A 25,251-nucleotide genomic window follows, 5' to 3' on the forward strand; every position below is an offset into this window, starting at 1 on the left:
CAAGCTGAGGGCAAAAAGACCAAAAAAGACTGCACTGCATGTTTCCAACTATTTGTAGTTCAAAAAATAAGCAAAACAAATATATGATTATAAAGGTCAGAATAGTGATTAGTTTGGGGGAGGTATCAACTGGCAGGGGCATAAGGAAATATATCAGTCTGGTGGCGTTTACTTGGCTACACACATACACAAAAATTGTTCAAGCTGTACACTTCTGCAAAACCTCAATAAAAATACAGAGCACACAGAATCATCTAGTTTTAATATTAGAAAGAAGCTCAGTGACCACCTGGCCAGCTTCTGTTTTATAGATGAGGAACCAAGGCTCAGAAAAACAAGGGCGCTTGTTAATGTCTTACAGATAATTTGTTCATTTGTTCAACAAGTAATGACTGGGCGCTTGCTCTTTGCTGAGAACCTACTAGTTTACAGGTCAAACAAGGCAGACACATGCCCTGCTTTCATAAGCTTGCAGTTTCGCTGTGGAAACAGGTATTAAACAAATAACCCCAAAATGAAACAAAGCATTCCATTTTGCGACAAACGTGAAGGGCCTGCACCAGGAGTTTTTCACAGTCACACCTGGAGCTGGAACTTAGCTCAGCTGGCTGGCAAAGTAGTGCTCGTTTGACTCCAAAACACGGCCTTTCCCATAAACGTCGAACTTTTTAGAAACCAGAAGCAAATCATAGCCCTTCGTGAATTTATTTCCCCAGTTTTCAGAGGGCGACCTTCAGTTGTGAAGTTTAAGCAAAACTATAAATACATTTTAAATGACCTCCAAGACTTGTCCAAAACATTTAATTTCAGCAAGAAAAGTACGACTAAATTAAAATCATTTGGCTTAAAACTTGTTTCCTGTTTGCTAAATAGCAATTATTTAGATTCATAAATTGTCTGACCCGGCAGTCGTTTCTCAGCCCCTTTCTGATGACGGAGCAGCCGCTGGTGCCTGCTTATTTGATCATCGTGTGCATCCAGTGGTTATAAATCAGCCAACAGAACTGAGATAAATCCATCTCAAACCAACCGGCATATCCGTAAGAAAATTAAAACACACAGCACATCTGAATTTTAAGCAACTCACGGTCTGTGACTCTGGGGGTTTTTTAAAGACGCGGCTCCTGCTCAGGGTCTGGTTGGGGCCAACTGCCCGCAGAAAGGCCGGTCCAGTTTTCCTGTAACAAAGCGCGTTAGTAACTTTGGATTGCTGTAAGAAACAACCGTCATACTACTGTCTTCGGTTTGGTTGGCTGAGAAGTAGATCATGGGACAAACATTTGAGCCAAAAATAGTTCATTTGGGAGCTCACCTTGGGAAGCACAGGTGGGAAGATGGCGAAGTGAGAGGCAGGAAGGGGTGTGCACACCTGGGAGGCATTAGGCTGGGCCTAAGCCCAATGATCAAAGGAGACACTGTCTCCATGGGAGGTCACCAGGGGACTTTGTGTGGTGCCAGCTTTACCAGAAGAATAAGTGAGTGGTGGTCCTTTATGGCATATGGGATTATATATAAAAATTATATAGAGATTATATATAAGCCTCTTAATTTGTTTTTAACACAAAAGAAAAAAAAAACTGAATCTAAGTAACAAAATAAACTGAAGAACAGAGCAGATCCAGAGACACGGACTTATGGAACAGAGGGCGGAACCTTGGAGGGAAGACTGGGAAGGAGGTAATCAACCAAAGACTTTGTATGGATATTTGCAGAACCCATGGACACAGACAATAGGGGTGAAGGCCTGGGGCGAGGGTGGGGGCAAGCTGGAGGGCATTAGTGGGAGGAAGGGGGGTACATATAATACTTTCAACAATAAAGAATTATTTTTTAAAAAAGAAAGAAGCTTCTTAAAAGAAAGCTCCTAAAGATGGCAGCATAGGCAAATGCCTGTACTTGCCACCTCCCACAACCACATCAAAACTTTTATTAATGTCAAGCAGTTTTTTCAAGAAAGTCTGCTAAGTACTACTAACCCTTAAGACATTTTTTCAATGCTTGCCTTTATTCTTGAGTGACATCTTGGCTGGAAATAATACCCTTACTTCGCACTTTCCTTCCTTCAGAGCTTCTTTGCAGCCTTTTCTTTCCTCTGTCACAGTGTTGAATGTTGCCATGAAATAATCCGATGTCAGCCTGAAGTTTCACCTTTATAAATGACTCACTCTCAGCCTAGAAGTTTCAATTTTTTTTTCTTTTATTTTGGAAATATTGCTGTTGAGCATTTTGTATCCATTTTTCTAGAATATATGAGGGGATTTTTTTTCTTAATATGCACTTTTTTTCCTTTCACTCTCTTGATTTTCTTTTCTTATTTCTGTAAGATGAGCCTATTACTTCTGAGTGAAATTTCTTCCCAATTTCACCTATTTCTTCCCAAAAGCCATTCCCATTACACTGTAGCCAAAAGACAAATGACAAAGTCACCCTCTCATTCATCTCTCTTGACAACTTCGTCAAGATTCTGTGGACTTACCTCCGTGCCTTCTGAGGAGGAGAAGAAAGAAGTGGCTGCCTGCTCTGTGGTCATCTCCCATTTCACTTCCTCTGGAGTTTCCTGTTTTTCCTTTGCACTCACTTTTTTTAGGTAATGGGTTGATCTTTTCTATTGATAATTATTTGGGGGAGGGGGAAGGGCTCTTTAATACTTTTGTTACCTCTTTTACACACACAGATATTCTGTTAGGCAGTTTTATTCCTCCATCTAAATATAGATATTCCTATAGTTTATAATCTTAAGCTCCCCTGAAAATTCATATACTCACAAACTTCAAGATCAGTAATTCATGGCTTTTTGTGTCCAGTAGTACTCACTCCTCACCACCTAGGATCTACAGGGTGGGACAACTGTTGGTTTACAGTGTTAATATATCAATATGAAACAGTTTATTCTTGTATTATTATTCATTAATATATTATTTTTCATACGAACAACTGTAAACCTCCTTTTGTCACACCCTATACTATTCTCTCTCTGACTCAATGTGACTTCATCTGCTACAAGAGAGTAAGATCTTCCTTGCTGCATTATTGTGAGACAGTAGCCATGAGACAAATTAGGTCATGTGTCTATAATATTGATAATAAAAGTGTAATATGCTAATTAGACTGGATAGCCGAACAGCCTTCTGGGTATCCTTCTGATATCCTTCTGGACGACCTTCCGCATGAAGTTGGGGCTGCCAGGGCTGAGCCCCTTGTATGGATTTCATGCATCGGGCCTCTAGTAGTAACATATTTCAGAAAACATTTTCACCCTTGAGAGGGAGGTTATGGTAGCTTCCACTTTCTCCTTACATGAACTGAGTCAGGAACTCAAGTATTTATTCTTTACTGTTTGGGTAACATAATGGCAAAACTAGTTACCAAATTTTTCAGATTTCATCTTCTACTGTATATTACTAGAATAGCTATTACAGTGGATAAATTAAAAATTCGTTCTTTGTTGTGTTATTTCTGCATAGAGACCTAAAATGTTCAAAATACCCTGAATGACATATAGTCAGTGATTTTTTAAAAATGGTTGATTGATTCACTTGAAATCTCACCAAATGGGATGACTAAGTAGCTTAAAACAACAACAACAACACACACAACTAAAGCCCAGAAAGCAGTAAGTTGCTTTCTATATATTTACAATACTGTTCACATGATTACAGAAAAGCAAAGTAACAGAAAAGATTTCTTTCTTCATTTCTACCCAGCTGCATGGAAAGTGAAAAGTGAACAGCAACACACAGCCGAGGTCATAGGTGCTTTACCATGTAAATCAGGAAGATAAAGAACATTAAATAAGTGTTACCTCTAATTTTTAAAACCAAAGGTTGCATGCTGGCTTATGATAATAATCAGGGGAAACCCATCTTAATCCTATGTCAAGTAACATCCTGCCGAGCCCTTCAGAATCCAGTAACTTTTATACTGAGATACAAGTAAAACTTTAACATATGTATTTCCTTTTATGACTGAGTTCCTTAAGATTCTGCCAATATGAACCTACCTCTGGAGTCCAGGGGTTGCTTAACTTTCTTTTGCGGAGGACTTACCCATATCTCTGTTTCTTGCTGTAGACTTTCCATTTCAGAAGAACGTGAAAGACACTCCACTTTGCAGATATGCTTATCTTTACTTTCTGAGATCAAAAGGCCACTTCTTAGCAAATGTCCTTTTCTGTTCAAGCCCCAGGAAGCATTGTACCCCCATGCTCCTCAGACAGTTATAGTGAAGGCCATTGAAGAAGCTCTTTTCCAGGTCATGATATTTAGGAACTTGGAAAACAGTGCTGGGACACCTCATGGTACCATATGAATGTAAGACCCATGTGCAGAATGAACCATAACAGTAGGACATAGGAAACTTTTGTTTAAAATGACAACATATTTGAAAGTTGGGTGTATTTTATTTACAAGTAACATTTAGATACAGAGGTTAATCATATGGTTCCAAAGTTCCCAAAATATTAGCAAAGACACACCAGAAAGGAAATATAGCGTGTTTATGTGTTTCTGCCTTATGACAGCAAGATCCAAGGCTGGTTATATCCAGAAGGCTTAGTAGACATAGTACCAGATTACTTGCAAACTACAAGCATTGGTTTTATACTTTATTCATAAATACTCCTAAATAATTGTCCTTAATACCTTCATTCCTACTACCTATCTATACTGCAATTCTATCACATCAATGATATGCCTTCAGCTCAACTTAAACTCATTGATTGTCATGAGTTCTGTTGAAAAAAGTTTATGAATAAACCATATTTAAATTGTAACCCCTCTGCTTTCTCCTGCAGCCATTCTCCTGTGAATTTATTACAAGTGTGCAATGTGTGAGACAGTCTAGCAGAGCTTCTAAGAGATTGCTGTCATTCATGTACACTATCAATAGTATACATTTTGGAAAATGTTACATTGGAATTGTATAAATATATCTTCATTTCAGTCATACTTCATATGTAAATACTTGGCTTTAAAAAATCCTGCTATCAAATATAGTCATTTGATACTCTGAAACCAAAAGTTTTTTTACCCAGGTAAAATTCTTCCTCTTTTCCCAGGGAAATAGGATTCTAAAACTCCAGGAAGATCTGAATTATCCATATGGGGATGACGCAGCAGTCATACTGTTGCAATAGAGCTTTATTCATATACACACATGTTATTCATTCCTGATATGTATGGTTTTCATTATCTCAAGAAAATGATTCTAATTTATGGATGGGAAAGGGATGTTCTAGTGCAAATGCACAGCCAAATGGCAATGCCTCATTGATAGGACTCAGAGGTCCTTTCAAGAGCACTGCACCCTGGAGTCAGACCCTAGTGTATCTCCAGGATGAAATCTACAATTCTAGTTGCTATTCATGGGGCTACTAAAGAACTGAGTCAAGGACAACTTATGTATATAGATGTAATTGTCTTGTTTTAATTTTGAAATGAAAAGAAATCCAAAGGATTTCCCAAGGATTTCTGAGAGTAAACACCAACTCTCAAACAACTGAAACCAAAAGACTGAGATCTTAAAAGTTTACCTGCTCCTTTTATTATATAAGAACCTGAGGGACTCAGTCTTAGAATTTGCCTTTGCTCAATTTGACTTTTAGTTCCATATAGAAGATTGAAACTCCAATCTTTCCCCTTTCCTGCAAGTCTTTTAAAACTATCATGAACAGAAATTATTCAATATTACAGAAAAAAAAAGGACTACTAGTTAAATTCACAGAAAGAATGCATAAAAGGCAAAAATCAATAGACAAAATTATGTTTTTAAAAACAAATTGTGCTATAAAACTACTTTTTTGTAATACAATGTCGGGTTTGGCCCCACAACATTTCAGAGGCACTGCATTAACATAAACAGAATCATCTAATGCACTTTTTCAAAACAGCGCTTCTCAGCCAGGGCTAGTATGAATTCATTCTGCCGCTGGGTGCCAATGGCACTTTTGGTTTGCTTTACTGGCAACATTTTGGCAACGCATCCTATACTAAGAGAAAGGCCGAAAGACAAGCATATGACAAGAGCCAAATCCACCGTGTTACTTCTTTTCGTGCTTCTTGGTTAACTGCCCCACGCCCAGCTGGAAGCTGCCCCGGTTGTCATTGGCTCTCTCTTCCCTCTGCCGACTCTCCTGGGAAACTTGTCGCACTGCCTGCAGGATGGCATTCTGCACAATCTGTTTGCTGGCATTCTGCAGCCTCACCTCTTCAGGCTCGTCTCCAGGTTTCTCGCCTAGACAGAAATATGGAAGGGAGGTGAAACAACAAAACCAATTTCAGGAACCGTAACAAGAAAGGGGCAGGTAGAAAAGGTGAAAGGGAACGGGAGACTATAAGAACATATGAGGGTGGCCCCGTTAACTGTGAGGAGCTTTCTGTAGCGCATACCCCTCTTGCCTCCCTTTCTCCCTTTCCAATAGAATCTGCATTTGTTTGCCCCAGCAATGCGCCCAATTTATATTCTCACCATACCAGAATCCTCTGCTGCTAGCAGGGTAATGAGACATAGTCTTAGCCCAGGAAACCCCTGGGAGAGATTTTGGAAAGCGAGAGGCTCATAGGCCCTTTGGTCTTTGGCACTTCCCCTGGATGCAGACACAATGCTTGTGCTGCAACCATCTGACAATGAGCATGGAGAGGAAAGCCAACATTCTGGGTACAGTTGGGAGACAAAAGGAGCCAGTTTTGAAGGCATCACTGAGCATCTGCACCAGCCCTGGACCATGTACTTTTGGCTATGTCTATGTGTGAGATAAATAAACCCCTTTTTGTTTAGTCCGCCACTAGTCGGGTTTTATGTTGCTAGCACCCAAAAATATGCCTAATAGATCTGAGCTCACTGGGGCTGAAAAATAGCTTGTGACTGAATTCATATTAAATGTAACCCTTGCTCCTGCAATAGCATCCCAAAGAATGAAGCTACTCATTCATTAGAACCTGTTCTCCATGATCTAGAACAGGGGTGGGCAAACTTTTCCTATAGACGACCAGATAGGGAATATTTGGGGCTGTTGGCCATACGACCTCTGTAAAAACCATTCCACTCTGCTCTTGTATCATGAGATCAGCTTTAGACACTACATCAGTGAATGACTATGGCTTTGTTCCAGTAATTCTTTATTTACAAGAAAAATTAAAAAAACTACATTGCAGATTTGGCCCAGGGCCCAGGTGGGAATTTTCTAATTAGAAAGGCAAGGCAATATACCCAACATTGACTCCTCCCCTTCTTCCTTAGTTAAAAACAAGTCAAAACCTTAATTTTATTTGGCCAGCTATATAACTAGGTACAGGGAGGTTCTAACCAATGGGTGGGAGTTTGTTTAGTGAAAATCCTGTAAAAGAGCTTTAAAAGGGAAGAGGCAGGTAAAGGCCCTTTACCCTCTCCCTTCCTGCTGCCTGCAGCTCAGAAACATGTTTGTCTTTACAGGGACTCTGGCTGACCATAAGGGAACCTTTAGAATAGAAGCCATTTTCATAGATTTGGAAGGAAAAAGTTAGAACGGACCTAAGATTCTAATGACCATATTAGAACATATTAGTCCTTAACTGCTCACCTCTAGGCCTCTTTCATATTAGAATACACACACACACACACACACACACACATCCTATCCAATAAAAGAGTAATATGCAAATTAATCATCACTCTGCTATACCCACAAGCCACTCACCTACCAGCCAATCAGGAGCAAGTATGCAAATTAACCCAACCAAGATGTCTGCAACCACAGAGCAAGCAGGAGGCTTGGGTTTCCCTTGGTAATGGAAGAAGCCAAGCTTTCAGCACATCCTGGCCAGCCTAGGCCTCCACTCAAGGCTACAAATATTCAATTATTTATAGAAGATAAATAAATCCCAACAAAAATGGCAGCAGCCATGGAGTGGAGAGAGCAGGAGGCTTGAGTTGCCCCAGGCAATGGAGGAAGCCAAGCTTCCTCCGCTCTAGGCTACAAAGTTTCAATTATAGAAGATAAATAAATACCAGATACCAGGGCCTCCACTTAGGTCGCTGAGGGGCGTGGCCAGCCTGCAAACCACCACAGGCCCCTCACCTAGGCTATCCCATGCCCCAAGGGAACCCCCACCCTGATCCAAGACACCCTTCAGGGCAAACCAGCTGGCCCCCACCCCCACCTATCCTATCTAATAAAAGAGTAATATGCAAATTGATCATCACTCCAACTCACAAGAAGGCTGCCCCATGTGGTCAAATATGGCTGCCCCCATGTGGACACAAGATGGCCAGCAGGGGAGGGCAGTTGGGAGGGACCAGGCCTGCAAGGGAGGACAGTTGTGGGCAATCAGGCCAGGAGGGGAGGGCATTTGCGGTGACTGGGTCTTCAGGGAAGAGCAGTTGGGGGGGACCCAGGCCTGCAGGAAAGAGCGGGGGGGGGGGGGGGGGGGGCACGCGGGCCTTCAGGGGAGGGCAGTTAGGGGGTTAGGGGTGACCAGGCCTGCAGGAGAGGGCAGTTAGGGGTGACCAACCCTGCAAGGGAGGGCATTTAGAGGCAAACAGATTGGCAGGGGAGTAGTTAGTGGGTGATCAGACTGGCAGGCAGGCAAACAGTTGGGAGCCAGCAATCCTGGATTGTGAGAGGGATGTCTGACTGCCGGTTTAGGCCTGATCCTAAATGGGCAGTAGGACATCCTTTGAGGGGTCCCAGATTAAAGAGGGTGCAGGCTGGGCTGAGGGACACACACCCCGTGCACAAATTTTATGCACTGGGCCTCTAGTATGTGTATGTGTGTGTGTGTGTGTGTGTATAATTTAAGGCAGTGTTATTTTGGATTTTATTTTACTATGCATCAAACTTATTACTAATTCACATATAGCAGAATGATCACGAAGCTAACATTTGACTAAAATGCAATCGTGAAAGTTTTAAAGCCCACCTGTTTATATTTATAGTGACAAATAAAATGGGCATCATTCCTTGTTCAAATTCATCTTTTCAGATGTTCCCTCTATTTAAATGCTCTGCTACCATGCAAATGTATTTTAAATTGGCAAAGGGTGGATTTTGCCAGGATTGATTCATGAACAACAGAATTTATGCACCCATAAGAAAACATCGCATAAGAGAAGATCAAGTCATTCTAGAAGACCAGACAGTGGTTATCCCTTTAGATGTATAATTGTCATTTATTCAGCATTTATATCACTAACACCATCTTCTGAGGGATTTAAGACTAATAAACGAGGCAAGATGAGTCTATCCCAATCTAAAAAACAGTACTCATCCTCCACCCTTAAAAAAAAAAAAAAAAAAAAAAAAACCAGGATAAAATCAGCAATCTACAGCAAACCTAGCAAAGGAATCCAGAGCTACAATATATAACAGATTAAAACTGTAAAAGCAGCAGAGAAGAATTCTTTAAATATTCTCTGTAGAAAAAGAATGAAGAGTAATATTAAGAGACATAAGGGCTCAGCAATTAAGAATGTGCATTTTAAAGCACTTCAGAGTTGAGTTTAGAGAGAAAGGGACAGGGAGAAAGATGGAAACATCTATGATATGAATCATTGATTGGCTGCCTCCTACATGCCCCATACTGGGGATTGAACCCACAACCCCAGCATGTACCCCTCCTGGTTCATAGGTCAACACTCAACAACTGAGCTAAGCAAGAGTTCAAGTTCTTTCTGTCACTTTTAGCCATGTGATCTTGAGCAAGTCACCTCGCTCTCTAAGCCTGTTTGCACATCAGTAAGAAGGGCAAGTACAATAGTACCTACTAGGATGGTTGCTAGAGAATTAAGTGACATAACTGTTCAGCACTTAGCGTAGCTCCTGAGCACTTGGTATGCATCACTGTGTATTGGTTGGGATACAGATTAGACTTTTATAACAAAGAAACAGAACTAGAGCATCTCACTCAAGGGAGAGATGTTTATTGCTCCCTGCACAACAGCTCAGAGGTGCCCCAAGTGTGTAGGTGGCTTAATTCCTTATTTATATAATTAAAATTGTGCTTCTACCAACCATAGGAAGATCTAAGGGCTTGACTCCCTTCCATCTTCCTGCTCGGTCTTTTCCTACTCTCCTCGCCTCAGCTGCGTGAGTAGAGCTGGTTAACTAATATGCCATTTGGGGCTGGAAGGGAGCCAAAGAGAAAATGGAGGGCAAGCAATTTCCTTCTAAAGAATTGTCATAGAAGTTGCAAGCATCACTCTGCTCATTTGCTACTGGGGGAAAATGAGTCATGGGGTGGTCACATTTAGCCACATGGGAGGCTAGCCACAGACTGAAATGCCTGTGGCTCAGTGTGGGCCCGTCAGCTGGGGCCTGAGAGGCTGGATCAAGAGGTAAGAGCACAGCTACTTAGGAGGAGGAAACCGCCCGGCCCCTGTCTTGAGAAGGCACTGTGGGCAGACCACACATTGTCAGGACTGACTTTGTCCACTGTAAGAGCCGACTGGTGCTCCTATGGCATTCATTTGAAAGAAAAGGGTATCTGAGAACGCCCTGGTAGAGATCCTTAATGTAAGTCCGGTGTGCAAAAGTGCATTCCAGCTGACAGAAGGCAGAGCCAGCCACAAATCCTGGTTTTGCCATTTACTTACATGCACTACATTTACTTGAAATTAATAAATCTAGGCCAATTGCCTGGTTTTAAATGGTGCATATGTCCTCAGCCTAATTAGCATTTACAAGATCATTTTGGTATTTCACGAAAGATGATGAATTGATGTAATTAGCTTTAAACTCTAATGCCCAATATAGATTGTGAAGTAACTAAATTTGCCTTCTGTGTATTCCCACCTCAAATCATTACCTTCCTTCTTCCTCCCAACACCACACATACGCAGGCACCCCTGGGTCATGCTTCCCTGTGACACACAGTCCATACATGGGGCCAGCCTTCCACAGACAGACTCCCCTGAGCTCCAGGCCCTCTCCCCACCCTTCCCAGCCTGCTGTGCCAGGTGCCATCCTCACCAGCTAGCGGAAAGGGTCTGAGGAACTCAACTGCAATGTGGTTAATAATTGGTCTTAATTCCTTATTTATATCATTAAAATTGTGCTTCTATCGACCATAGGAAGATCTTCCTGATAAATATTTACATTGTTTCCCCCTAAGAATCTAAGTGCCACTTGCCTCTATTACGTTAACCCTATTACATTCCAATGTGGTGGGTTTTAGAAAAGGTTAGCATTCCCACTGTGAGGCAGAATCCGGTTAATGATTTTTTTCCCCTCGATCACGGAGAATGTGGCAGAGCTTTTGTCACAGGCACTGTCTCTCCCCATTGGGTCACTAAATATGCCAGTGCCTGTTAGGGCTCTGCCACCACTGCCTGCCCACACTCTCCAACACCCGGTGCTGCTGATGGTGACCACGGAGCATATTTTTATCTTCCCCGCTGATTGCTTGAGACTCTAAAGACATATTGTCATTCATCAATGACTAGCCTATGGAACGCAGAGAACAAGAACTAATTCTGGCCCCTTAATTAATGGAATGATAGTCAATTTTCCAGTTCTGTAACTACAGAATTTTTCATGAAGGACCAGATGTTAGATCTCATTCATCTACACCGATAGCTAATAAAGCCATCCTGCTTGCCCTGCTGTGTCACTGAGCAAGCTCAGGTTATGTGACTTCCCAGCAACAGAGAGTCACAGCCTTTGAGTCCCAATAAAACTTGAAAAGGAAAAAGACAATTATAATCCTGAAATCAAGTTTGAGTATTTTGGCCAAGAAGAGCAGAGGTAATTTTGAAAAAGAACAACGAATAGGGAGGACCTAATTTAGCAGCTTTCAATACCAGGTATAAAGCTGTAGTTCAGTTGTATACCACTTAATGATGGGAATGTGGTCTGAGAAAAGCATCATCAGGTAATTTTGTCCTTGTGGAAACATTGTGAAGTGACTTACACAAACCTAGATGGCATATCCTACATTCATAGATTATATGGCATAGCCCAGTGGTCGGCAAACTCATTAGTCAACAGAGGGGCAAACTGCAGCTCATGAGCCGCATGTGGCTCGAGAGCCACAGTTTGCCGACCACTGGCATAGCTGATTGCTCTACCTGTGGTACAGACTAAATCAAGCACAGGAGAAAATGATGCAATAGCCATTGAGAAAAATTAGATAAATCAGACTACATTAAACTAAGTGTATATTTTCATGGAAACACATCTCACACACACACACACACACACACACACACACACACACACACACACAGTTAAAAGGCTTTTCATTTGAGGAAATTGAGGCAGGAGAAATCCTATCTTGGAAATGTTTTAAGTATTTCTTTTCTGAAAACTGATAAAATCTCAATCAAGATGGGTTTATAAATTCAGAGACCCAAAAGGATGGTTTGATATTAGCTTTTTGAGTGATTTTAAATAAATGCTTAAAAAATCCTCTCACACTGTCCTCCCTACAACGAAGAGCACATCCTTCGCCATCATCATCTTTCGGCCGAAGACGGAATCAAATCCCAACTGCGACAAGTCAGCAGAGAGTACACGTCTACATCTTAACTACGCGGTGACTCAGAGCGAAGCCATCCTCCCTGGAGGAGGTAAGTACATAGCGAGACTCTCAGGAGGCGATTCTGCTCTGACATAAAGTAAAATCTTTTCTACTCCCCTTGAAGGGCAGCGCCCCACCTTTTGAAAATGACTCCTTTGCAATGTCAAAATATTGCACCTATCCCCTCACGACACAATGACAAAAAAAAGAGGCTATGAATCCAGTGATGCTTTCAGATAAGTCTGAATGGTATTCTTCACGGCAGCCTCCACATACATTTGAAAGTCACAGGAGTTAGAGAAGACGGCATATTCCAGCCTCCATAGTGGGGTGGAACCCGGCGTCCCTGTCCCTTACAACAGCTCCATGGCTCCCACACGGGACTGCAGATGTAGAAGCAATGAAAGCCAGGTAGATGTTTTAAACTAATTCCTAATGATGGAACACAGGTAGCAGCCAGGTGTGGTATGGAGCAAGAAGTTTTCCACCAGCTATCTTCAAATTCTACCCCCTACTCCTAGTCACCATGAAGCATTTATTAAATGCCTCGTATGACCAGTTTGCACAAGATAGCCAAATCAAACTGTCACCTTCAGGAAGGATATCATGCTTAAGATTTCTCACAGTTTTAAGTATAGAAAAAATATGTATATTTTAAGGCTTTAAAAGTTTAGCAGAGAAGATAAAGAATCAGTCCTCTCAATTTTTCAAAAGGCTCAGATATTGCAGTGAGTCACTCTCATGGGGTCCTACTCAGGAAGTCCAGAGCTGGGGTAGACCTGTGTGCTCAGGAGTCCTTCCTAGGACCACCTCCTGCTGCTGCCTGGTCTTCTGAAGACAGAAGACAGAGCCCAGAGATAATTTCCTTCTCTGCCCAAAATGGGAAATAGGTAAACGAATGCCCTCACTTGCTTCCGAACTGATTTTTCATATCAAATCACTGTCTTGTTATTACATCTTTTATTTGTCCTTCCACTTGCTGTCCTGACAGCAGCCCGAGTAATGTTTTTCAATGGAAATCCAATATATCATCCGATGGTTCAAAACCTTCCTTGGCGAGAACATTAGAAAGGCTGCTCCAATTTCTAGGCCACATAACTAGGCCAATTACCGGTTTTTAAATTTACACTAAGTTTCTATCTCTCATTTCCTACCTTCCTGGTTTTCTCCATTAACTCCTTTTGCGTCCCTGTGAGTCCCTCTGATGATCAGTTCTTAGCTCTCTCCATTAGATTTCAAATACTTTTCAGAACAAGGTGGTGTGAAAACAAGCCCCTTCACTTCGGTCCAGTGACGTCCCCCAGCCGTTTGCCATGAACACACTCCCCAGGCATTTATAAACTCTCGGGGGCTGAGAAGGCCCCTGTCCCAGAGGCTGTGTGTGTGAACCTCTGGGCCTTTCCAGTTCCCCTGCACAAGCCTCGGCTTTCCCTCTGAACACACAGGAGATGACAAGTCCTCATTGCTTCATCTACAGAATGCACAAAGAAATACAAAACTTCTTCAACCATGAGTTTCCTCGGGCAAAATTCTAGTATGTAAGGCTTTTCTGTTATTATACCTTTTTTATATAACCAGGAGGATCTTGGCTCCCTTTGCTGTGTTGGGGTTAATTAGAAAAAGAGAACAGGTGGCTGGAAATAGAAAAGGAAGTAAAGAACACGATCAGATGTTTTATGGGAGTTTCTTTTGGTGCTATTTCATAAGGGAAAAGAAACTGAAGGAAAATAAACCCAGACTTCAGAAGTATCTGTTACAGCTCTGCGACAGCAGAGTAATTTCACCTGTCTTGACCCAACCTGTGTCTTAGAGCATTGGCTGCCAGCATCAAAACTCCAAGTCAGAGCACAGCAAGTGTACTGTGCATTTGCTCTAAGGGTCAGATGTGGAAAAAGAAATAAGGGAGGGAAGGAGAGATGGAGGCAGGGAGGAAAAGAGAAACAGTATCTCTGATGATGCAAATTAAAATTAAATTGCATGCATCTAATTAATAGGATAATCATGCCTTTAAAGATTTCTAGCAAGCAAGCTATAATAAATATAATGAGTTATACAAGACTCATTGCAAGCAGTTTAAGATGCCAAAGTTTACATTGATATACTCTCTAGAGTGACAAGTGGGTCTCATCTCCAGGGGGTCAAAATTCACAGCAATCTAGGCAGCCCCCTGCTCTGGGTGCTCTCTCTGCCCTTGCCGTTGGCCTGCCAGAGAAGATACATGATACATGGAGTCATTCAAATGTTTATTGAGCATCAGCTATGTCCAGGCAATATGCTAGGCATTAGGGGTGCTGAGATAATTCACATTTCCTGGTTTTCATGACGTTCACAGAAGGCACAGGATATAAGATGGTTCTATGAGCCTCTTAACCCCCTAGCCTACTTTAACTCATCTTTCAAATCACAATAATAAATCCTTTCAAGGTATAACTTATAGGATAAATATGAGGATAAAATTTATAAGAAATATTCAAATGATATGAAGACTTGACCGATATATACATCTATACTAATAAAAAGGTAATATGCTAATTAGACAGAATAGACCAGACATCTTCTGGATGTCCTTCCAGACAAAGCCATGGTAGTGGAGGCCAAGGAAGAGGCGGTTAGGGGTGATCAGGCAGCCAGGCAGGCAGAATGGTTAGGGGCGATCAGGCAGGCCAACAGGTGAGCAGTTAGGAGCCAGCGGTCCTGGATTGTGAGAGGGATATCTGACTGCCTCTTGGGGATTGGGCCTAAACTGGAAGTCGGACATCTCCCAAGGGATCCCAGATTGGAGAGGATGCAGGCCAGGCTGAGAGACACACACCCACCCCCCACCCCCACCCCCGCACGAATTTCATGCACAGGCCTCTAGTATATATATATATATATATATATATATATATATATATATATATATATATATATATATTTCCATGAGTTCAAAATTCTCATTTCACATACATTTCTCTTTAGAAAGACCTAACAGCAGCACTACTAACTTCTAGGGCACATGTGTCAAACACAAGGCCCGCGGGCCAAATCCAGCCCGCCAGGCCTTGCAATGTGGCCCGCACCGCGCTGTCATCACTGCACTCCGCTGTCAGTTTATGACATTGTCAGTTTATGACTGCTCAGTAAACCATTCAGCCCGCGATTTAGGCTGGATTTTAGATTTTGGCCCCTTCTCTGATTGAGTTCGACACCCCTATTCTAGGGGGTAAAGAGGGAAGGACTCATCTGTCACAGCAGAGGTGGTGAGAGTAGAGAACAAGGGGAAAAGTGATAAAGAACATGATCTATTACAGGAAAGGAGGGATCTTCATGACAGAGCTCAGGCAGGTCATTGAGCATCTGGTTAGTTTGTGGTTCTCAACATCTGGCATTATAAAAACCACCCAGGATCCATAATGACAATGACAATGATCCATAGTGGCTCTGGAACGTACATATTTAGCTGTGACTGAGATAATTCTGATGCATGTTTCAGATGGGCCGCCCTTTTATTTAAAACTCACCTTCAGTCTATACCCACAGAGCATGAGGAAATTCAGTGGCTAAGTGACCATTTCACAATTTATTTAATTAATGGGACAAGCAAGCAAATGATTCAAGCCACAAAGTGCAAGGTGCTCCTTCTCCATTTACTGAATTAGCTAATTGCCTCTGGGAAACACTAATCAGCCATTAATCTTCAGCAAGTTTTTAACCATTAACTTTAAGTTCTGGCTGTTACTTCATCTACCCCCTCTCCAGGTCTCGAACCAGGGTTATGGAGACTAGTATAACTTCCAGGGTTTTCCTCTTTCATTATATAGTTAAATCTGTCAAAGTATTCAGGTTTGTGGACAAAGAAACAACCCTTTGTTAAGGGGAAATGGATATCAGAAGTGCTTACCTGTAGAAAAATTTCCTCTTATAAATGCTTTTAATTCTCAGTATGTTAAAGTCATGCTATCTTCTTGGCAGCCTTCAAGCTAATTTTTTCAATACTTGATTGCAGTTAATAGATGTGAATTCCAGGAAGTAAGAAAATTAGAAGATACACTTCTAAATCTCACGAGGCATTAACAGGTAGAACATTTGCGATGATGAAAGAAATATTGGCAGATAATGTGCTGAAACTGGTTTGGCTCAGTGGATAGAGCGTCAGCCTGCAGACTGAAAGGTCCCAGGTTTGATTTCTGTCAAGGGCATATACCTTGGTTGCAGGCATATCCCCATTGAGGGGTGTGCAAGAGGCAGCTGATTGATGATTCTCTCTCATCCATGTTTCTAACTCTCTATCCCTCTCTCTTCCTCTCTGTAAAAAAAATCAATAAAATATATAAATAAATAAAAAAGAAATGTTGGCAGATAATGTTATCAGTATGTGTGTTCAAAAGACTGAACAATATGATCCATCTGGTATACTTATGCAAGTCACATAATGTACTAGGCAGCTTATTTTAAAAAATTCAATAATACAACAATTATCCCTTTTTAGAAAACTAAGGGGGGGAGGGGCTGAAATTCTATCATCACACATTTGAAAATACATCATAGGCAAATATTGTGCCTGTATTTGGAAAATATTCTTTGTGCACAGAAAATCTAGAACAAGGTGAAAAAGGACAGTGAAAATAAAACCCAGCACATATGTGAGTTTTAAATGTACATGAAAATAATTTTATATAAAACCATGTAACCCCAGGGGAAGCAATAAATTAATTCATAGCAAGATGATAAAGGATGAAAAGTATGCTATATTGTGCCCATTACTATTACAAAGTTCATTTGCTTTAACAGACTAGAACAGGGAAGCAGAGAAATAAGCAATCCACTGCTTGTGATTTGAGGTAGGGTTAACATAATTTAGAGCCACCAGTGGATTGCAGACATATGACAATTTTGTATTTATTTTTTCAAATGAATTTTTTATTAATGGGGGAGAAAAGCTCTGGGAAAAGCAAGTAAGAAGTGTGTATCTAACTTCAACTTTATTATCTCCAATCCAATAAACTCAGCTGTGTCACACAGAAATGAAAAGGTCAAGGTCATATAATATGATGAGCCAGAAGGCCCCATTCCTGCCAGGAATACAGACAGCATCTCTCAGCCATGTAAGCTTTCTTCAGTGTATCTCCAATGGCTATAGGGAAAGGGGTGTTTGAAGGTAAGTAGCATAACAAAACTTCACCACAACATTTGAAAACATTTACAGCACCTGCCTTCCAAATAATACATAGTACATTAGTGCCATCCTTTATACAAAGGATGCTCATAACATTTATATTACCCATGTATAACATGTATAGCATACAACTTGGTACACTATGCTTTCCTAGTGGTGATGGGTAAGGCAAATTGCTACATCACTGGTCTTTTGGATAGATATTAAAGAGTTGGAGTAAAAATCACTAATTTTTATTTTATTATATCTCAAGATAACATTTTTGAGTCAATTTTCACCTTTCTAGCCTGTTCGTTGGACAATTTTCAATTCAGCTTTTCATTTCTGGTTATATACAACTGCTGTCTCTCTTGATTACTCCAATCTGCCAGCCGGATAGGTTGTAGAGCATGAAAACTAACGAGGAAATATGAGTCAGTACAAGTGCCCATTAGAAAAGAAAGATGAAACCAGCAAAACATCAAAACATTCTATTGAAAATGTTTCAACTGGTGTGTTTTGCTTATCAACGGCGATGTCATCCAAGGCTTTTAACTGGTGCCTGTGAAGGCAGATAAAATGGGCCCTCAGCTGCTGGTTTTATCTCACACTCAGCTCATAACAGGAGACACCATGGGCCTGCTTGGCAGATACCTGTCGACACTCCAAGGGTGGTAGGAAATGACGAGAAAGGAAGGTGCAAAAAATAACAGCAGCCAGGACAAAGCACTCCACGTCATGAGCTCTGTCTCCTCTCTGTGATTGTAATGAACTTCACCCCTTAAAGTCAGGATGAGAATCCCAGCACTTTGGGCTCACACCCAGTTTTCAAATAAAGCAGAAAAGAGACTTTTTGAAGACACTGGAATGCTAAGTGTTCTGATCTGTGCACTTGTGCTACCTTCATGCTGTCCCTAAATTGGGTAAAAGGGAGCTCTACCTACACGAAGTGGAACCCTTCAAAATTAAGAATAGATGCAAACTGGTCTCTCTAAGTGAGCAAGGTGTGACACAAGAAGAGCAGACAGAGGCCTCGTGTCTCAGCACTCCTCTCTCTAAGGCCAGCACTGCCAGTGCTTCCTGTGACTTGGGAGGTTGGCTACCAACCCTCAGGAACCTTCACCACACAGTGCTCCACGCGGCCTTTGCCAGGCATCTCATAGAAAGCATTTTGGAGTTCCCAGAAGGCAGATGCACACAGGGCTTGGGGACAGGTCTGAACTTGCACCCAGCTTCACCCTAACCTACTAAGTAACTTTGAAAAATCACTTGACCTGTCTGGCTTCAAGCTTTCTTTTCTAAAAAGAAAAATTCCTCTAATATTCAATGTTCTACAAAGTGCTTATCATTATTGTGATAAGCTATTATTTTCATAGCTTTTAAACTTTCTGAGTTTAGCAAATTAACTAAAACATAGATAATACCCAGAAAGATTATAGGCATCCAGTGAGAAGATTCCCTGAACTAAATATAAATTACCTAAGTGTCATGTGTTCATCTATGTGTAAACCCCCGCTAATTCATTATTGTAGTAATGATTATTGGTAGAACTTAAAATGCTCACATTTTATAGCAATACATTTGGAACCTCTGTTCAGTGCTGCTTCATGGAACAAGGCACTATTTTGTGTCCCAAAATCTGATTCTCAGGACCAGCACAATATTTCTACACGTTTCATCAAATAAGAACCGTATTCAAACTATATCCCTAGGTAAACACACAAAAAAAGGCAAACACTGTTGATAAAAAAAACAATTCCAGATAAACTGTTTAACATGGATAGAAAGAGGGTGAGAATGTGACTTCATTCTTGGCTCTTATTTCATTAATTCTCAGAATGACATTTGAAATTGTTTTCTCACAAGTTGACAAAGCACAACTTAAGGTTGCAAGAATTAATCACAGTAGGCATCTTAAGAATTAATCACAGTAGGCATTCTAAACCAGAGTTCACAAAAACATGTGAGCATCTGTTTCCTTTGAATACGTTTCTGCTCTTAAAGACACATCTTCCATAATGTTTTCACCATCTGCAGAACACTGCACATGATTGGCTTGGGGGACAGAGACTAGCAATTGACTCTGCTAACATCCATAGATGCGCTAATTATTTAAAATGCCCCCTTTGGCTATCATACTTTAAAAGGAAACTAATTAAATGATACAGAAAGAACATTACGTATGATTTTCATTCCTGCATAGTAAAATGTTTTAAAATTATATAACAGTATGACCCTACCACAGAAAAACAGACAGATGGACAAATGGAACAGGTTAGAAAGGCTGGTACCTCGCATTTGATGAAGATGATAGTTCACATGACAGTTCAAAAGGTTCTGAGAAAATTAGATGTCTTTAAAAAAATTTTAATCTCTAATTCCAGATGGAGAAAAAAAAAAAGATGAATGTTTTTCAAAATAAAGAACATGTACTAGATACACTAAAATAAATGTATATGGCTGGGGAGAAAGGTGGCACTAAGGCTGAAGGATCAAAGAACAAAATTAATAAAATAACTAATAGGGATTCTGCATGGACCAGTGATGATAGTGTACCATGAACTGAGAAATGTTATTAGTTAAATTCAGCACATTTGAGTCCAAAAAGAAAGAAAGAAAAAAGAAAGGAGGAAGTGAGAATGAAAAATATATAGTGAATACATATCTGATCTTGGGGAGAAAAAGTCCATTAAATAGCACCAATTATCACAAAAGTCCACACAGAAGATGATAAAATTTAATACACTACAATAAAATATTCAGTACATCAAGAAAAACACAATAATTTTTCAAAGGCAATCAACTAGGAAAAATATTTGCTATATATTTGGAAAAGGGTTATCTTAATATGTAGATACTAGAAGCCCGATGCACAAAGACTTGTGCAAGAATGTGCCTTCTTTCCCCTGGCTGCCAGCACCGCTTTTGCTCCAGCCTGGAGCCACCTTTCTGCCTTCCCATGCTGCCCACAGTCCCAGAGCAGCACTTGAATATGCAAATTAACCTACCATCTTTATTGGGTTAATTTGTATACTCACTCCTGATTGGCTGGTGGGCATCGGGGAAAGTACAGTCAAGTTGCATCTTTCTCTTTTATTAGTATAGATGTCTTTAAAATTGATAATAATCCCAATATAAATATGAGTTTATTATAATGACCACTTTATAAAAGAAATAATCATAATGATCAACTAAGCACAAATATTAACCTGTGTACCTTCCAATGTATAGATATACAAAAAGAAATAAACCCACAGTCATGACAAGAAAAAAAAATGGGACAAAGGGAACCAATGAAGAAAAATAACTATAAATTTCTGGAAGAAAATAATCACATAGGATTGAGTAGACATAGGAAATAGAAAAAGCCACAGCCTGGAATGTACTAGAAGAGGACTTCCAAGAAAGTGGCACTCAGTCAGCCTAAGAGAACAGAGAGACTCTGGGATCAGAATCTGCTATATTGTGGAGCAGATGTAAGAAGGATTCAACTCAGGTGGAATGTTCAAAGGCAACAGTAATATATATTCATCCTCCTTTTTCAGGATAAAAATTATCCTCATCCAGAATACAAAAAAAAAAAAAAAAAAAAAAAAGGTGGGATGCCTTTCTCCCCAGGCAAAAGTAAGCCAATAATAATAATAATAAAAAGATGGCTATTCTCTCCCTCATGTCCACAAAATGTCTGCAATAGATTGTCATCACATCCTCATAAAACAGAACATGGACTCCTTCTTCCTTGTGACTGTTTCTAAGAGCTAGAAATGTTTTTGCCAATTTTAAGGCACTAGCTCACATGATTGTGGGAGCTGGGAAGTCAGAAATCTGCAGTTTAGGCAGCAGGCTAGAAACCTAGGAAAGAGTTGATGTTGCACCATTGAGTCCAAAGGAGGACTAGAGAACGAATTCCTTTTTCGTCAGGGAAACTCCATCTTTTCTTTTAAGGCCTTCTACTGGTGAGATGAGTCCCGCTCATATTATGGAGCATTATCTGCTATATTCAAAGTGTACTGATTTAAATGTTAATCACACCTTAAAAAACACTTTCCCAGCAACATCTAGACTAGTGTTTAAACCAAAATTGAGTCAGCATTGTCTGGTGAAGTTGATACGGAATTAATCATCACAGGTGGGTTAGGTGAAATTCATAGAGGAATGGCAAAAATATAAAGTTTTATAACAAACTACATACATAATTCTCTAGAAAATAAGTGAATATACTCTCATGAAAACCTGCTGAATTTACCATATATCATTACAGGCAATGCTCAGCAATTACGGTTACTTTTCACCTCAGCCTCTCAGGCCTGTACTGAAGAGAATTCTATTAACTGTAACCATTTGAAATTTTACATGAGCACAATTATAGTTGTATATAAGACTGGCACACATTCTGTATTACTAATTCACATATTTGGGATGTTAAAGTATTCTAATTTTTAACAAAAATAGTGCTCATTGTGCATTATGTAGTAAATATGTGGTACTAGCAGTTTGGGCAGAATTCAAATTAATTTACATTTAATTACAAAGGTTAAAAAACACAACTTTACTCCTGAACACAAACATGCTACAAGTTAAAGAAAAGACCCGTTTCTTTTATAATCAGGTCTAGAGTCAAATAAGGTTCTAAGGACCTCTGGAGACAGAGTACTCATTACTCAACTTAATTAACTATTTAGAGGTCTATTTCCTTGCTTGCCCGCTCTGTAAGTTTCCATACTTCAGAGTCTGACCTTAAATGACATCACAATTGTGGCTGCATCACCCCAGTTCTTTCACTGGATGGCTGAGCAAGTTAACCTCTCGGCTTCTATTTCCTTATGTTTAAACTAGAGGTTGAATTGGTAACTCCAAAATTCTGAGTCGGCTAATCGAAGAATCCATACAGTCCACTAGCATATTCTACAGGATCAATCATAAAAACAGCACACTCATATTTAAACATTTTATGTATGAAATGACTCACTTAATCATCATGAAAACCATATTAAGTAGAAACTTGTATTTGCTCTTATCCCATGTCCTCAGAACCTTGCATCACTCATCAAGAGATGGAATCTATGTCCCTTCCCCTTGGAGTTATGTGAGCATTTGTGACTGCCTCATTAACAGAATATGGTAAAGGGGGTGTGACATAACTTCCAAGGTTAAGCATACAGATTCCACTGGTTTTTTCCTCCGAACCCAGCCACCATGCTGTAAGGAGACCCAAGCCTCAAGCAGAGGCTACATATAGGTGTTCCAACTGACAGCACCCAGTGGAGATCTTATCTAACAGCTAGAATCAACCATCAGGCGTGAGAGTACATGGGCCTTCAGAAGATTTCAGCCCCCAGCATTCAAGTAATTCCCCTCTGATGCCAAGTGCAACAGAGACAAGCTAACCTTGCCAAGCAGCCCCACCTCAAATTGAAGAATCATGGCAAAATATAAGCCACTAAGTTTTGTGGTGGTTTGTTATGTAGTTTTATATAATCAGAACAAGGTTTCCTCATTTTACCCATGGGGAAACTGAGCAAAAAGAGACTATGTAAATTGCCCAAGGTCACACAACGTGAAAGCAGAATTGGAACCCAACAGTCTAACTCCTGGGAGTGGGCCTTGGACACTATGCTATACTCCATTTAATAAGTAATTGATAGAATTATTAGTCCTTGATTCACAACCCTGCTTATTCCTTGTGATATTTCATAGTGCATCTTACCTAACTAAATTGTTTAATATGCTGTATATTTTGTATAATTGGTATGTCATTATATGTATTTTCCCCAAGGAATCATGCTACCACCCAGCCGGCATGGCTCAGTGGTTCAGCATTGACCTATGAACCAGGAGGTTGTAGCTCGATTCCCCATTAGGGTGTGCAGGAGGCAGCCTATCGATGATTCTCTCTCATCATTGATGTTTCTGTCTATCTTCCTCTCCCTTCCTCTCTGAAATCAATAAAAATATTTTTTAAAATAAATTATGCTACTAAAGGTTAAGATTACTGATAACATTTTAGAAGAAAAAAAAACTTTATATCAGAAAAGAGTTTTTCTTAGCCTCTTCTATTTATATTTCCCAAGAATATAAGAAATTGAAATTTTACTGCTGGAAAAAGCAATTTCTAGGGAGCCTGACTCAATTCATTTATGCCATATCTATAAAACTCCCTCTGAAGGACGTATTAAGACTACAAAGATCAGAGTCCTACCAGTGGAAAAAGAGTTATAAAGGGAGAAAATGAGGGTAGCATCTAAATTACACATTTTTTTGCTTTAAAGTTTACAGCACAATTAGCTATTTTAAAGCAAGATAAGTAATTTGGCAAAAAGTCTTATTTAAACATTGAGTTATAATGCCAGAGAAATGTTTCAATTCACAACTGGTTAAAAATTATGTGATCATTACAATCCTGCAAATTGACATTAATATGTGCAAAATAAAGAACTTAATAAACCATTCTAATTATTACCAATCATGATAATCCTTTCCAAGGAGAGAGCTTGCTTTTACTGGCCATAACACTGTACACAATATATGGGCATTTTCTCAAGACTAAATGGACAAATTGCTGGAAGCCTTTTGTAGAATTAAACAAAAAAAAAAGTTAAATATCAAATTTGTGACATTGTAGGGGTTTTTGTGTTTATTGTATTATATTTTATAGCTTTCCCAATGTCTTCATATATTTTGTTTTCCAAATCATTGATTCAAAAGAACAACATATTCCTCATGTCCAAAAAGAAGAACAGCCATCAGCAACATGAAAGCCCAACAGAGCAGCTGGCGACTCTACTGTGAGCCAAATCAGAAAGGAGGGGTTGAGTTCTGTTATATTCTAGTTGGAATAAAATTACATGTTTTTTTTTTGTTGTTGTTGTTGTTTGTTTGTTTGAAGAGGAAACATAGTCAAAACAACTGGCAGGTGTTGTTTTTCTGACCTTTATACCTAATCATGCTAAACACACTGAGGACAGGGGTCATGCTGGTTTAGCACTAGTCCAGGTTTGGTGCAGAATGTTTGCCTAGTGAATATTCAGTTAACAGGAACCAAGCTCTGCAATAGATACTGGAAATTCAGAGTTAAGTGTCAAAGAATCTTCCTGAACTCTAGAAGTAGAGAACCATAATGGGGTCGGTGATCACTGAACACTTGACCACAGTGATGGTGGTGAGCAGCGACAGCAAGTATTATGAGAGCACCTGTCCCACCTGGTCCTTTTGTGGTAGGATCCCCACCCCCCCACCACCATCTGCTGTGCATGGTTAGAAACCCAGAAATGGAATTCCAGCCAGGAAAGGGGATTGGTGGGTTAATTCTGCACTGAGATCTTTGCTCACCCACCCTCAGCACGCCTCCTGGCACGTGAAGACCAAAATCCAAGAAAGATGCTCTGAGCACGTGCCCAGAGCTCTCCCCCTGCACTCATTCCACACCTGTTCTTCGCTCTCTGCCCTAGGTTTCCTGGCTGCCAGGCCAGATTTTCTCCCACAAACATTTCCTTTTTTAACTGGGGACTCTGGTGTTGGAGATAATCCAGCCTGGCTAGCACAGCTTCGGGAACCATCGAATAAGGAGGTCCAAGCTCTTGAGGGACACCTGTCCTAATGCCCTGCCCTGAGGGAGAGTCAGTG

General features: G+C 40.3%; 1 protein-coding gene across 3 annotated transcripts in view; it reads right to left on the reverse strand.

The window, feature by feature from the left end:
• Positions 1–4,363: 4,363 nt before the first annotated feature.
• AKAIN1 (A-kinase anchor inhibitor 1) overlaps positions 4,364–25,251 on the reverse strand; it is a 39,837-nt gene continuing 18,949 nt past the window's right edge. The window contains exon 4 of one of the 3 annotated variants that reach the window (XM_084888154.1): positions 4,364–6,231. In XM_084888154.1, the coding sequence (XP_084744280.1) occupies positions 6,038–6,231 (194 nt within the window). In that variant the 3' untranslated portion in view covers positions 4,364–6,037. The remainder of the gene's footprint in view (positions 6,232–25,251) is intronic. The other 2 variants (XR_014795361.1, XR_014795362.1) reach the window with 2 other exon arrangements.

The sequence above is a fragment of the Pipistrellus hanaki genome (assembly GCF_964339955.1).
Source record: "Pipistrellus hanaki genome assembly, chromosome: 6".
Taxonomy (NCBI): domain Eukaryota; kingdom Metazoa; phylum Chordata; class Mammalia; order Chiroptera; family Vespertilionidae; genus Pipistrellus; species Pipistrellus hanaki.